This window comes from Glossina fuscipes, unplaced genomic scaffold (assembly GCF_014805625.2).
Source record: "Glossina fuscipes isolate IAEA_lab_2018 unplaced genomic scaffold, Yale_Gfus_2 237, whole genome shotgun sequence".
NCBI lineage: Eukaryota > Metazoa > Arthropoda > Insecta > Diptera > Glossinidae > Glossina > Glossina fuscipes.
In genome coordinates this window covers 126,722-141,925 of record NW_023998580.1, presented here as the reverse complement: position 1 = coordinate 141,925, position 15,204 = coordinate 126,722, and the positions used below count along the sequence as shown (strand labels likewise).

The 15,204-nt window shown below is 41.1% G+C and overlaps 2 protein-coding genes across 9 annotated transcripts in view; one reads left to right on the top strand and one right to left on the bottom strand.

Moving 5' to 3' along the window:
* LOC119642613 overlaps nucleotides 1–9,410 on the top strand; it is a 143,149-nt gene extending 133,739 nt beyond the window's left edge. For 7 of the 8 annotated variants that reach the window (XM_038041803.1, XM_038041808.1, XM_038041804.1 and 4 more), the window contains one exon: nucleotides 6,440–6,747. In XM_038041803.1, the coding sequence (XP_037897731.1) occupies nucleotides 6,440–6,729 (290 nt within the window). In that variant the 3' untranslated portion in view covers nucleotides 6,730–6,747. Of the gene's footprint in view, nucleotides 1–6,439; nucleotides 7,171–8,132 lie in introns of those variants that run through there. The other variant, XR_005248095.1, reaches the window with a different exon arrangement.
* LOC119642614 lies at nucleotides 3,822–4,950 on the bottom strand. Its single transcript, XM_038041811.1, has one exon. It carries the CDS (start codon nucleotides 4,870–4,872, stop codon nucleotides 4,339–4,341), a length of 534 nt encoding a protein of 177 aa, XP_037897739.1. The 5' UTR covers nucleotides 4,873–4,950; the 3' UTR covers nucleotides 3,822–4,338.
* Nucleotides 9,411–15,204: the final 5,794 nt, after the last annotated feature.

Sequence of the window (15,204 nt, the reverse complement as noted above, 5' to 3'; positions counted from 1 at the left end):
TTGGGGAGGTATCCGAGGAAATGACGTCCTCCGATGAAGAGTGTGTGGTGGCGAAGGGTGACTAAAAGATTGGACCATTAAAAGGGCGTAGTCCAAAACGCAACCACAATCCGTCCGATATGTCGGATAGCGGCACCGCGGTTAAAGGGAACATGCACCGTAGTGATTCGATGATTACGGTTTCTGGTTCACGGTCGGTGAAGAGGCGCAAGCCGAAAACCGCGGCTAGCAGGCCAGTGCGTGTGGAGGAATGGAATGCTGCTGCAGGGTCGGTAAGCCAGGTGAAGGCGATGACTACTCGCCTGCAGAATTGCGTTCTTTCACCAGATTAGTTTCGCTAGAGGGGGCTAGTGAGCTTTTAAGCTTTGGTGGCAGGTATGAGGCGATTCTATTAGTTCTGGTGGCCGAAAATGCTCCCTTTAGAAGCCGCATCGAAGAATTAGAGAAAGGCGGCGGACGTTATAAATCCGCCACCTGCTGCTGGTAGAGTGTTGCTGAGTGCATTCTGAGTCGTCCCCGGTACGCCTCTACAACGAGGTGTCCATGCGCTACCGCTGCCTCAGTTTTGGCCATATGGTTAAAGACTGCAGGGCGAGGGGGATAATTTATCGAAACTATGATCAAAGTGGCCACAGATACAGTGTGTGTACGAACGCTGCACACTGTAGAAATTGTGAATTTAGGGTGCTCCCAGCGGGTCAATTTATGATGTCCTCCGCCTGTACGGAATACAATAGGATGGTTGCTCTGGTGGTAGCTCGCCATGAAAATGGCCTTGCTCATACTGAAATATAACTGCGTGTGAGTTCGGCCAGTGTATGCGTGAGGTAGGCAATGGAGTGGCATTAGTACAGGTGCCGTGTATTCCTTGACCACAATAGCCACTCTGCTGTCATTGTGAATGATGTGACCGTGGAAGCTATACTTGCCCTAGCAAATAGTCATGGTGTTTGTGGGTCCGTTGAAGGCCCGTACGGAAGGTTGTTTGTGCAAGCCTTTATTGTAATTTCAATAAAGAACTGGATGACTAAATTAGGTATATGGATTCGTTGCTGCTGCTTGCTGGTGACACCCCTTGTGACAACGCTTGCTTACCCTTATGGTTTAGCAAAATGCCAGAACTAATTTTTGGCTTATGCAACCAAATTATAGGTGAAGTTTCTTCTTAGTGTTGTATAATCTGATGGTTCCTACTCTTGGTCTGTCTTTGAGGCAATTCGACTTCCGCAAGAGTCTCCGTACGGAAGATGCCTGGCTACATGTGCAGGCATGTGCCAAGGATTGTGACGAGAAAAGTGTTTTAGCCATATTTATCGACTTTAAGGGTGCATTCGACATTCTCAATGGGAACAATACACTTGCCATGCTGGGAGAGGTAAATTGCCTAGAAATTTAACTCTAGGCTAGCGATTTCTCTTAGTGGCGAGCTTTTGTTGTCGGCAGAAACGACATTGTCTTCAGGGATGTGTTTAGAAGTTGTCCACACGGATTGTGGATAGTTTGTTAAGGCAGCTAGAAGGCATGTGCGGCGAAGTTAATGGAAAACTTGACTTCACTGCATATGCAGATGACCTGCTCCTCTTAGGGAAGGGTATGGCTCGAAAGGTGATAGAAAACGCAGTGAAAGCGCTATGAGAGTGATCAGTGCGTGGGGATATAGCGTTGGCGTTGATGTATCGCTGGAGAAAGCTGTGATGATTGTGCTGAAAGGTAGCCTACCGTACAGCAGACCTCCAGTGTCCAGTGAAGTCAGTTTTAGGTACGTGGCTGAGGCCAAGTGCCTAAGTATTACCTTGAATAATCGAGGCAAGTTTACTCTACACCTTGTTAAGGTTAAGGTGCACGCTGCATGTGCCATCGGGCGCTGTGGGGTTAAGCCTTCACGATAGTTACTCACGTTACGCTCCTCAAGACATCTGATGCCGTCTATTGTGTCGCGCATTCGTTGGTTTATGTGCCGCCTCTTTCCATCATTTTCCTTCAGCATCACCCCCAATATTTTATATAGCCGCCCAACTTTTCGGAGGCTGCCACGTTCTCCACATCTACTGGCTTGTTGTTTGACGACTCCGGAAACTTTTGTCTGAGATGAGGCTGCGTTTGCACACCTACTGGGTGCTGTATGTGTGGGCTTTTTTTTTGTGGGGTGGAAATTCATTAACAGGCGCACATGACGGCAGTGCGAGACTTTAACCCGCTAAAAACCACCCCTCCTATTCCCTTCCGCATGGCACGACCATTTAGGTATACCTTTGCAAGGAGGATAGCCGTTTAGGCACTACTTAAAAACCTACGTTGACGCTCTTCTTGTCTTTGTTTTCGCATAATGTTTGCGACGCACACTCCTACCGCCTTCCACATCTTCAGGTCGTGCAACATATATGTCACAAGATTATCGGGGAGAAGTAACACTTAAATTTCCGTTTGTCGTCTCTGTCGTTCGTTGTGGTATTTCGGACAAAGAAAGAAAGCGTCTTCGAGGCACTCACAAAAACTACAGAATAGGTTCTGCTCTATTTTAAACCTATTCAAATATGACCTAAAGCAACCATTGCCGCTTATTAGCTGTGTTAAATAAAAGTGAACCTCACCATGTTGCCTATTCACAAAGGACCGTAAATCTGGTATGAGCCGGTGCGTCCATCTACTCTTACCCGCTCTGCTCCATCGCTCCTGCTACTCTTCCACCAGTCTCTGTTTTGCTCGCTGCTTAGCCTCTTAGCCGACAATCCGTGGACTTCTGCCCTATACATACCTTCTTTAGCTCGCAAGTCGATTTGTAACATGCCAGCGATAACCAAAGTCGCATGTTTCGACACCGTCCGATATGCGGCGCACACCCTTAGAGCGCATAGCCTGTATGTTGACTGGATGTCTCTCATGTATGCCGGTACAGCGAGGGCCTTTTCCACACAGAAGTGCCGTACATTATTATCTCAGTTACCGCTTCTGCGATCAGCTTTCTACGGTCTTGCCTAAGGCCACGCAGGTTTAGCAGTAAGCACGCCAACGACTTTGCTACTTTCGCTGCCTTTTCGTCCCCGTATTGCAGATGCCGTTTAAACGAAAGTTTGCGTTCGATCATCACTCCTAGGTATTTTATGGCTTCTTGTGACTGTATCCTCGTATCTACTACTTGAATAGTAACTTTTTCAACTTTCTTCCTAGAAGAGATTAATACCGCCTTTGTTTTCTCTTCCGCCAGATTCAAATCCAATGACCGCAGCCACCTATTGATCATGTCGGTGGTTTTATTCGCTGCAGTGGTAATTCCCTTCAAAGTTTTTGCCACGATAGTTATCGCTATATCGTCAGCAAACCACACTATGCATGCTCCCTCTGGGAGATGTAGTCTCAGAATATCGTCGTACATTACGTTCCCTTTTATTTCTTTTGTAATGGCAAACATCTCCTCAGGCCCAGTGAGTTTGACAGTATCTCTCCGCTCACTCAGTGGCACGTATACAAACATGGTTTTCTGGGAAAACAGGCTGCCAATTATTTCTTCCACAAATTCTACACACCTTGATTGGTCTGAACATTTTAGCTTCTTCCTTACCCACTTATACGCCTTACCCCATGGGTCCTCACTTATATCATTAATCAGGTTCTGGCCACTGGTTTCCTTGCTGACCATTATCGCTTTTTTAAAGAGCCTTCGCTTGAGTTTGAGCTCTTCTTCGTGGCTGAGATAAGCACTAGTCCCCCTCGATCTTTGGTAGACATGCCTCCCTCTGTTACCTTGAGCCCTTAGTTCAGCTATCTCCTCTGTCCACCAATATACCGGCTTCTTGGACTTAGAGAAGCAACGTCTCGACATTGAACCCTCACAGGCGTTTATAATCCGTGCTATAACCTCCGCAAAGGAGGCTTCTTCCAAAAATGCTTGAAGAGTGCTTCGTCAAAAGATTCTGGTTTCCATTTGGGACCCCTGAGAGGTAGTTCATATTCACTTGTTTGCTCTGCTGTAGTTTCCAGATTCACCGGAGAATATTACCGGTGTTTTCCCCCTTGCGTCTCTACATAGCTCATTTATTCGCTTTTCGAAATCCGCGTGGTTTATACTAAAGGTAAACCTCTCTATATTTAACACAAACGTGGCCCTCCCCTGCTGAGATAAATCTTATGGTTGGCGGATGCGAGCTGCATTGCCAAAAGGCTGCAGTGCCAGTCTTGTCCTTTGCCCACCTGATTCCGGTGCCCACTTTGTGTAACTCACTTAAGACTACTAGAGAGAGTTCTCTGACATTCTGTTTTAGCACCTCTTGTGCAGCCTGACAGTGATATATGTTTATTTGCATACACTTCATATCTTTCCTTTGTTAGCATCGCGTATGTTTACCGAGAAATTTCTGCCGGCCAGTGAGGCTTGCCTTGTTTCTTGCAAATCCCACAACACGGACTTTTATTGCAGTCTCTTGCTCGGTGACCTTCTTCGCTGCATTTTAGATAGCTTCTATCCTTCTCTTCTTTGCAGTTTCTAGCAATGTGGCCTTCCTCGAAGCATCTATAGCATATCAGCGCTGCGGATTTTTCTCTAATCCTGCTTACTACCCAACCAACCTTGATTTTCCCGGCTTCAAGTAACTTCTTAGGTATTTTTGTTGGCACTGAAATAATTGCAGTTTGTGTGCCGGCATATGCCTTCCTACTTGACATTACTACTGCCTTCTTGATACTCATGCTGCTGAACCTCGTATTTATGGCAACTATTAAGTCGTCCGCCGAGGTCACTTTATCTAGGTCCTTAAACTCGATCTTTGTCCGCTTCGTCATTAGTTTGACACTAGCCTCCTGTCCGAGCGCTTTTTCCACCAATTGCTGGTAAGCAGTGTTTTTATCCTTTGCACTTTGCTTAAACTCCAGCAGCATTTCTCCTTTGAGTGTTTTTCGAATTCTGGTCACATTTCCGCCGACTTTTTGCAACTCCACATCATTTATTATTTTTTTCAGCATATCGCTGTAAGTCATAGTGCCCGTTTGCTTAATTACAATCGCATCCGACTTATTCACCAATTTGATTGGCTTGGCCTTTTTATTTTTCGCCAGGACCACGGTCCACTCTTCCTTGGCGTGTTGTGGTTGCTTTGGCACCTCCTTATTGGGATTTGTCCCATCGCCCGTCCGCTTACTTTTCTTCACCGGAGCAGTATCCTCGGATCCCTCCTCTCTGAGTCTTTTCGTAACGTTTACTCTACCTCCCTTTTCAGTCTGGATAATGCCATCTCTAACCGCCTTTTTGGCCATTTGATTTCCTAGCTCTATCGTGGCTTTTTTATGGAGCACAGCCAGCATATCCACGAAGTCCCTCATCGGCTGATGAATGATGCGCCTGGCAGAAGCGGAAGGAGTTGGGGCCATCATTTCAATGAGCCCTCCACTGACTACTCACTTGCGTATGATCCCTGACCATTTGCTCAGGTGAGCGTTGGATTCGCGTCCTCCTTTTGAACGGATCGGGCAACATTTCCAGACTTTCTCCCATGGCCGCTTGTGCGCCTTGAGGTGTCCCTTTATTTCCGGTTTTGGCCGCCATAGTTTTCGTGTTAGTGTTATATATGTTTATCTACTTGTATGTGTAGGTATGAATGTATATATATGAGAATTCCTCTTATATTTGTTTGTGTGGATGTATATTTCTATGTTTTTTTTGTGTTTGCTCTGCGAGCCTCGTTAGCTCTCGTTTCTAACTACCCGTGATTTGCGGCGTTTTCTGTCCTTTGAACTTCTTTAGAGCGACTTTGTTCCCCACGGCTTAATATCAGCATCCTGGCATATTTCCTTATGCGGCCTTTTCAGCCGCCACTCCTCCTCTGCCGCTCTTGTTCGGGGACTGCTAACTTACTGATATACCTTTGGGTACACGCAGACCGATCACCCCCACAGTGGCCTGAGCTTAGCCCTAAATCGTGTATGTGTGTGCGTGTGTGCGGTGATGTGGTCGGAGCGTGTAGCCCTTGTTGTACAAACCACTACCGGGAAAGGACAAAAATTGTGACGAGCAAAAGAAAAAAAATTCTTAATTGCTGCGAACCAAAATTTGCGTCAATATGTTGCGATATATATACTACTGAATTTTAACCTTGCAGTTTATGTATTAATATAAGAAAGTAGTAAGGTGTAAAATAAAAAAATAAAGCACGCGCAAATAGCTTATTCAACGCCAAAACTGTTTCATCCCGTTGAAAGTGGGTAGAATGGCGAAGTTTTTTCTAGATTTAAAATAGGTTCTTATCGTCAATTTCCACAACGTTCCCCCATATACATACTACTATATTTGTATACGTGTTCAAATATAAGTAGAATAAACCAGTTCTCTTTTTGGAATTACATACATTTACAAGAATATTTGATGCTTTGATTTCAGTTTTTGAAAATTATTTTTTATCAATTTCTCTGTTCCACATTCTTGTATTAATTATCCGAATTTTTATTAAAGGCCAACAGACTTTAACAACATCTGTATTGAGCTCAGCAGCCAATGAATCGATTGGAGCTTCATCATATTTAATGCCAGCGCCTCAACACTCTTATGTCGGAACGCTACGGCGACATTTACTACCTACAAGTGTGATGGGAGAGTCAGCGTTGTCATTTGCAAATAAATCAACCACATCCAATCCAATAGTGGGTATGCCGACATCTTCAAATATCTATTATGATACCACAATACCACGACATTTCGCCCGTGGCTTAACAAGCGACGATTCGTCCCACTTTTATGGGTGACATTCGCTAAATCGCAACATATCGCTGCCTATTGGCGTAACAATGCGACAAACACCAGTGCATATAAATATGTTGCCATTATCGGCGACAAGAAGCTCAAGGTTGGAAACATCATCTGCTGAAGCAACTTGTGAAAGTCGCACATTTACCTCAACGTGTTCTTCTCAGAGTCAAGAGGTGCTACCTAAATCCGTTGCATCTTCACATGGCACTCTATCTGTGTCTGTGGTAGCGCAAAAGCAAACGCAATACGACTGCTTAAGTAGGGCAAACAATCAAAACACCATATCGCCATCGCGTCAAACGGCTGTGAACAAAAGTACCAGGAATCCAATTGCTTTGGACGCTGGGAACGCTTCGGGTGGCCATTATAAAGGATCAACGTGTGCGGCAGATAAAAGTAATCGTTTCTAAACTTCATTGTAGACGACGTTAACATAGGTAAACGACAAAGTTACACTGTTGAAGCTAACGCTTGGTCAAGCAGAAAGATTCTCTTTAAATTTTATATGTGATTGTGTTGATCAAAATTAACAAGTAGTAGTTGAGGACCACAACATAGCTTTATAACGGTTTACTCGTCCTTTTCTTTCACTTTCAATTTCGAGTCATTTTACTGGGATGTGGGAAAATTTTTCTTAGATCTGCTGGACAAGATTTACTAATTTATATTATGAAGAAAGTGGATATGGTCTGGTATATCCGTTGAACCTGTTTTCAAGCAAACTCATGTGCCCGTTTTTTAAAAAAATCCACTAATACGACTTCAAAATTATTCATTCACTCAAAAATATACTGCTTTTACATAGAAAAACCTTGGTCTTGAAATTATAGTGAGAAACTCGATCTAATTCATTTTGCTGTAAAGAAGCCATTCTTCGAAAAATATTTTTTGCACTATACCATTTGCCCTAACTCGATATATGCAGTTCACACTCTTAGACTGATAGGTCTCTAAAAACATTTAAATCAATATGTATAAATTGAAGCTTTCGCATAGCATTTTTAATTTAAAAATATTAGACTATTTGAATTGCTTTATCGGATGTTCACTCCTTGGCAAAGCCAATCACACGCAGCACTTTTGCGTAAAGAAAAAGAAGGAAATAAAGTATAAGTTCACTCCTTTCGATTATACATACTCTGTACAAAGCACGGTGTCCCCTGTTTAAAACATACAGTTACACTACTTCGTGCAGTCGCGTCGTAGTTTCTTACTCATGCAGTTTAACGTAAGTAGTTTGACATATTTTCGAATGTAGCCTGCATTAGTTTGAAGTTTAAGGCGGTCTCCGTAGTAAATATTCAATTGTGCTTCGTTTTCACAGAATAAAATTTTTTATACTAATTCTCGCAAGCAAAATACATATTAATAAATAATTTTTTTATTTTTTTTTATTTAGTCTTTGACATATTACTAGGAAATGCCGACTCACCATGTGTATTAAACATTATTTATGAATTGCATGATGTTATTTTAAAGAAGAGCCCTACAAGGATTTAGTACGTAAAGGTCGGAAAATCTTATAATCCCGTTTCCATGGTCCTGAAAAATACTTTGCAAACTTCTACAAATCAACCCATCAATTCGCCATTGTCGAAAATCTAGCGATGAGCGTCTAGCATTCACCCAGGAATATTATAAGCTTTATTCCTTCTCGTCATTTACTGTCGATTTAATAATATATATATATATACGAATATATTGCGTGACGCAAAATCCGTTATCTCACATTTCAATACGTGTTTCGAAAAAACCGATAAGCGCAAGTTTTTGTGAAATATTATTTAGAGGATAAACAATATCCACATCATAGCGTATACTTATGGGTATATTTGTATGAATAAACCAAGCAACACTGCAATGATTCGAAGCCCAAGATCCGCAATAAAATATTGTGGCAGAAAAGTAACAAAGGTTTAATATGAATTGTCGTTCTGAATAAATCGTCATTTCCGATTTGTTCACTGTAAATGCGTATACTTCATAGAAGTAGAAATCTAATCCACGTCAACCAATAACCTAACATGTTTATGTGTAGGCGGGAATGTTTTCAGAGGGGAGCACTTACATGATTCTGTTTGAATGCACTTTGTTGTGCGAAGTTCAATTAAAAAATTTCACCAACAATTTCATACTTTATGATTTGCATGTACACTAATAATTAATATGAAATTTTCTCTCTAGGCACATTATGAAATCCACTTGTCTCACTAGATCAAAAGTTTCTGTAAATTTGTTGTAAAATTAAACAGTCTCACAAATTTGTATAGATTTGGTAGTCATATATGCGGATGTTTTTAATTAGACTATTTTATTAGACCTTACGGACATGTACACACATTTAAAACAGATCAATTTTGACGTAGATTTTATATTTCAATGAATATACAATTATTAAGACCAAGCTAAAATAAGTTTATTTATAATACATATACACCAAAAAAAAAAAAAAAAAAAATGCATGTTTGTATAAATGGCTACCATACGCGTTTAGAAGCGTGAACGCATACAAGTGAATGCTACAATGACTCCTACAGGAATAAAATTGTAATGCACTGCCTCTGATACAGTTCCCATAATATTACCAAAATACAGTGTTTGATATTGTTAAGCGTTCTGAATTTAATTAAGAAACAAGGTCAGCATCCAATAAAAACAAAGTTGGCAAAAATAGTAATCAAAGTTTTCTTCTTTTTTCCAACTTATATTGAGTGAATCATGGATTTTATCTTATAAGTAAATGTATTAGCGTAAGTGTAACGTCAATACTACGGACCAAAGTGTGGAATACTACGATGAAGTGTGGGCAGTCGAAAAATTCAATTTCCATATTAATTTACCTTCCATCAAATTTATTATTGTGCATTAGAAGATTCCTACAATATACATTTTCATATCTCTGCCAAAAGTTACACTACTTTATACTCTACGTTCAATAGTTGTTATTAGGTTTACGGAAAAGTTTCTCAAATGCTAGTAGAAATTTAATAAATCATAAAGAAATTATATAGATTACCAAAAATGAGAAGAAATTTGTGTTCGCCTTGAACAGAAATTCTGCTAATTTGAGATAGTTAGAAAAAAGAGTGTAGTTGGTTTACCACATTTCAAATCGAACTAAGGCGAAGTTTTTTGTTGTAGATCAGATTTGCTCTTGGCTTGGCTGGTGCTTTTGCCAAAGAACATATCTATACGTTTGATATGTAATAAGTAATCCAGCATAATTTAAAAAAAAATTATGAGAATTGAAGCGGGTAGATTCTTACGGTGCAGGAACCCGCCGTAATCCGTTTTATTTTGCGTCCTCAGAGTGTCTCTAGATTAGAAATCTTCACGCTTATATTATCAAAGAACAGAATAATAATTTTGCGTTCCTTTAGAAAAAAGAAAGTAAAATTTTTATGGTTATAGCGTTGGTGTCCTGAACTCATGTTGATGTTGGAATTCTGCTTTGAGAACATATAGACTCTGTCGTGTGCCAAGTGAAAAATGGACTCTTGATTGGTTGTTAATATCGTTTTTAAGGAATTGCCAGAGAACTCCATAATTCAGCGATTGTTTTCGAGGGGTTGGCACAGGTTTTACTTCACTGTATTTAAAGTCCTTCCAAGGAGAATGCCAACGACATTCCGCTTATCGTTGGTGTGGTTTTCTATTTTTTCTATATTACGAGGGATCAACTTGTCGTCTTTGAGTGTACCGGCACTTTCCTTCGAATAAAGGGGAAAGAATATCACTTGAAGCGTTAGGCATTTTAGACCATAGAACTTCAAAAAATTAAACCGTATATATTTCACCGGGTGATACATGCTGTTGCATTAACGTTAGGAATACTACTACTAACCAGGTTCGAAGATCTCCACTGATCCCCCCTAATTTGACCCGGTCTAATCTTTCTACCCGTTCCGAAAAATTTTCTGATTTTACTTTTAGCTTTTGCCTAATTGAGTTCTGTACAGTAAACATTTTTTAGAACCGATTTCGGGGCTTCTTTTTTCATTCCTTTAATATAGTTTATCCGGAAAACATTTGTCACATCTCTCAGGGCCTTTCTTCAAAAACCTTATTTATAAACAAATTGATGACATGCAAATCTTTTGCATGTTTACGATCATCTACATTTATGAGTACAGCCCCTGTTTTTGTTTTTCTGATGTATTTTTTTGTTATTTATGTAACTTTCTGCTTTAAAATAAACAAATTTTTGTTTTCCTTCATATTCAAGTATCATTATTATATTATTTTTGTTCTTGCTCTTGCGTTATTTTTATTATTTTGTTTGCACCCTCATCTTAAAAATTTTAACTCAGTCGGTATTAAGATGCATTACTGACAGAATTAAATTATTATGTCCACTTGCGGAGTATTACAATTTCAAGAAATTTAAGTCGCGTTCCTATCGGTATTGCCAGGTACTCATCAACACTAGCCGCACGTATTTCTTCTTGGCTTTTTAGGAGCGTTCGATGTGGCGACGACGTTCGCGGATGCGACTCATTTCATAGGCCAAAATATTTATTGGCATGGCGCCTGCGATCACAAGGGTGGCGGTGGTGGTGGACTCTTGGGAATCCACATATTTAGAGAAGCGTACGAGCAGTATAAACTCTTTTCTTTCCCCTACATGAAGCCCACGCCCAGACGTACTGTTGGTGCGTGCGTGCATGAGCTTCGCCCTACACTTCGATGTGGTTCGCTCAGTAATACTAGTTTCATCTTCTTTTTAGTGACCATTTGCCGAAGCAGATCGTGACCTGTTTCTCTGCGAATGAAATTAATCTGCATATTTCTTATTTGCATAATTTGGGTAATTCTCTACTAGTCAATGCCCGCTTAACGCTTATCGCTACGGGCTTTGCATCGAAGCCCGGCGTCTTACTGGATAACAAGCAGAAAACGTTCTTGTTGCAACTTTTTGCCATATGCCCTTCCTCTTCTCATTTCCGACAGGTCTTTGATCAGCCAACCGGGCCCTCCCATTGCTTCGCCTTATGCGCTAACTCCAAGCGTCGGAAGCATCTCACCAAGGGTGTGCGCTCCTTGGTCCGTTGATCGTCCAACCTGCTGGTAGCTTAGCCTCCTTAACGTCATTACTTATGTCCCCCTTGGTGGTGAGCTCGGCGATGTCTGTGCCATTGCTAGAAACCAACCCACTGTCTCTCTTAGCTCTGCCACTTTTTCTCCGCTCCGGTTAAGTTGCAGTAGCAGCTCTACCTTCTACGTTCTCCTTATCTTCTGCACTACTCCACGAAGCTGCTACATCATTAGCAACGGACCTAACCTTGGGAGGTGTTCCCGGACGGTCTACCTTCTTTTTCGCTCCCACGTTCACCCATCCTTTGGTGTCTGCTAGCCGTCAGATGCCTTCTACATGCTATTATATATGTGCTAGTTACGTCACGGCCTTGGAACGTCAGCGAGTCCGTGTCCTTGAGCTTTCTGTGACTTTCCTTGGGTTTAAACACGGACCTGACGAATCCGCAGCGGCGAGGTTTGCGAACTTCACCTTATCACTCTTTGCGCGTCTTTGTGCGGCGATTTCGGAACTCTTATCACTAAACTCTTTACGACTTGCAGCATGCTCATCAGTGCGCCATCTTTGTACATTTCGTACATGCTACCTCGAAACTGTCGGTGATTCGTTAATATAGCCGCCAAGTTTCACACAGTTTGTCTTGTTCTCGATATTTCTTCTCTTGTCGCTTGATTGCTCGAATAGCGTTTCTTCGTGTTGCCCTTATCGGACTAGCGTCCAGACGTAGTCTCAAATCGTATACCTTGCCCGGTATACAACAACAAAACTTTCCCGGTCCCAATTTTGACGCCTATCCATAAGCTTCTACCGCGGATCTTTCTCCCTTACTGCCGCTCACTTACTGGGAGCGGGTATCACATGTACAAAGGGGGGTGGCACTTGCTGCCGAAGATTTACAGGGGTGTGCGGACTTTTCAGTCGCCGCTCTTGGTAGGGGACTACTTATTGTGTTATTCGCATGTGGCCCACAATAGTCTGAGCTTAGCAAATATGTGTTTATATATATATATATATTATTGTATTCTGCTAAGGTAACCCGGTTTGTAATGGCTTAGACACATGTACACATTAGGTCCGTAGCCATCGTCTACACATAAAAAGAAAGGTATATGTCCAGCAAGTTATGCTAAATTTGAGGATGTGTTTTTTTATGTTATGAACGGAAAGCCATATCTATTATTTCTTAATCTTCGGATGTAAATCCATATAAGATGGACACGTAAGTATCACGAAATCTCTTTTAACCTTGGAATTATAAAGAAGAATTCAAAATAATCGTTAATGTATATTCACATGCATGATTGCGTGCGACGGCTAAAGATGAAACAAGTATGTGTACGCCGACCATGCCATGCACAGTCAATAATTGTTCCGTGTTTTCGATTAAGACCTGCTATGTGTTGTCAACGGCACAGTTCATTTGCGGGGGAGCGTTTACGAAATTCATGACATGCCGTGTCGCCTGACAAAAAAATTAAAATAAGGTAAAAACCGAAGGTTTTAACGAAACCTGTCTTAAGGAGCTCACACGGTGGGACTGGACCCACGAGTTAAGTCCGTCTATGAGGCGCGTTGTCTGCACTGTTTGCTGCTCGTTTGTCCTTTCCACTCGCATGCACACCCACCCACACTCCGCTTCAGCGGTTGGATATACCGTTTAGCCAGGCATTATCCTTTCTTTTTTTTTTAAATATATATAATATGTATTTGTTTTCCTTCTCACAAGTTTAAATTGTTTTTATTACTCGTCCTCTCACCGCAGATTCGCAGGGTTATGCGGCCTTTTCAGCCACCGCTTCTCCTCTGCCGCTCTTGGTCGGGGACTGCTAACTTACTGATATACCTTTGGGTACACACAGACCGATCACCCCCACAGTAGCCTGAGCTTTTGGTCAAAGACTGCTTATTGGTTATTCGCAGCTAGCCTACAGATATACCCTTGGGGCAGGCCGATCACAATCCCCCACCTGTAACCCACACAGCAGCCTCAGCTTATCCCTGCGGTTTGTGTGCGCGTGTGCGCGTTCTTGGATATGCGGTGATATGGTTGGAGCGGATAAGCGTGTAGCCCATATATGAATTAATATCCGGAAAGGACGAAACATTAGGAAGAGAAAAAAAAAACCTTTTCCTGCGGGCCGAAACTCGCGTCGAGGTTCCCCCATATATATACCATTATCAAACACCAGAATACATATGAATTTTGTATTAATATTTGGTGATATTTGAAAACAGTAACTTTTCGAAACGGACGCATGTGACACGATAATTATTATGAAAAGTGAACGGAGCGCTGACTTTTTTGGAGAATTGTTAGTCAAAGGCATATATTCGACTAGCGTTGCGTTTTCTCAAAGCAAATACCAGAATGCGTATGAAGTTGAAAGTTTCCAGAATGCACGAAATTCACGACATGCCGCGCCACATCACAAAAAAAATTAAAATAAGATAAAAAGAAGGGTCTAATGAAACATTTAAGGAGTTCACAAGGTGCGACTGGGCCTTGAGTTCCTTTGTCTGTACTATTCGCTGTTCATTGCTCCCTTCCTAGTCCGTCAATGCGCATTTCCTGTTCCCTTACACCCACTCGCACGCACACCCACCCCCACTCCGCTTCAGCGGTTGGATATACCGTTTAGCCAAGTATTATCCTTCCTTTTTTTTTAAATATATACAATGTGTATTTATTAATTTTTTGTTTTCATAAGTTTAAATTGTTGTTATTCCTTAATTAATCTTCGAAGTTAACCACTTAAACATTTCTGAACTTCTAGTATGTAGCTTAACCCATATTTTGTAATAAAAAGAAAAAATTTTACACTTATTTTCAAAACCTCTTAAGTAGTGTGGGTATTCTTTATATCAAATGTGTACTATTTGTTTTTGCATTTTGTTTAACTTTAGATTTTAATGAAAATGCGTACGTTGACGCTGCAGTAAAGTTCCATTTTCCCTACCATTGGTAATAAGCGTAAGTTCCTCTCGAGATTTTCCTTCATATTTTCTCGCTAAAGCTGCTGATATTTCCGTTCGTTGTTCAGCTTCTGCGATAGACTTTTCATGGCCGATAATAATGCGTTTATTTAGTGGACGTTATAATAGTATTCCAATTTCGTATCATCATACTGGCAAGAGTCTTCTTGGCTGGAGGTGGATAGATATAATGTCTGTGTTTTTTTTTTTAAATGTGTTGAACACGAATAAGAACACGTGGAAGCTATAACAGAATCCTTCTAGAGACAATTGCATGAATATGTATATACTCGCGTCGTCTTTGCAAAATTTGTCTAGCACTCACGTACAAATGTTAAAAATAAATACGGAAGAATTTAAATAAAACTTATTTCAATTGAATCAGTTTATTTCATATTATGATACAATATATTCGTTTAACTTTATAATTTTCCTCAATGTTAAATCTTTTTTGGTTCCTTTA

What these genes read in the sequence shown, in the direction of transcription:
- LOC119642614 (XM_038041811.1), bottom strand. Translation starts at nt 4,872, where the DNA reads ATGCTGCTGGAGTTTAAGCAAAGTGCAAAGGATAAAAACACTGCTTAC.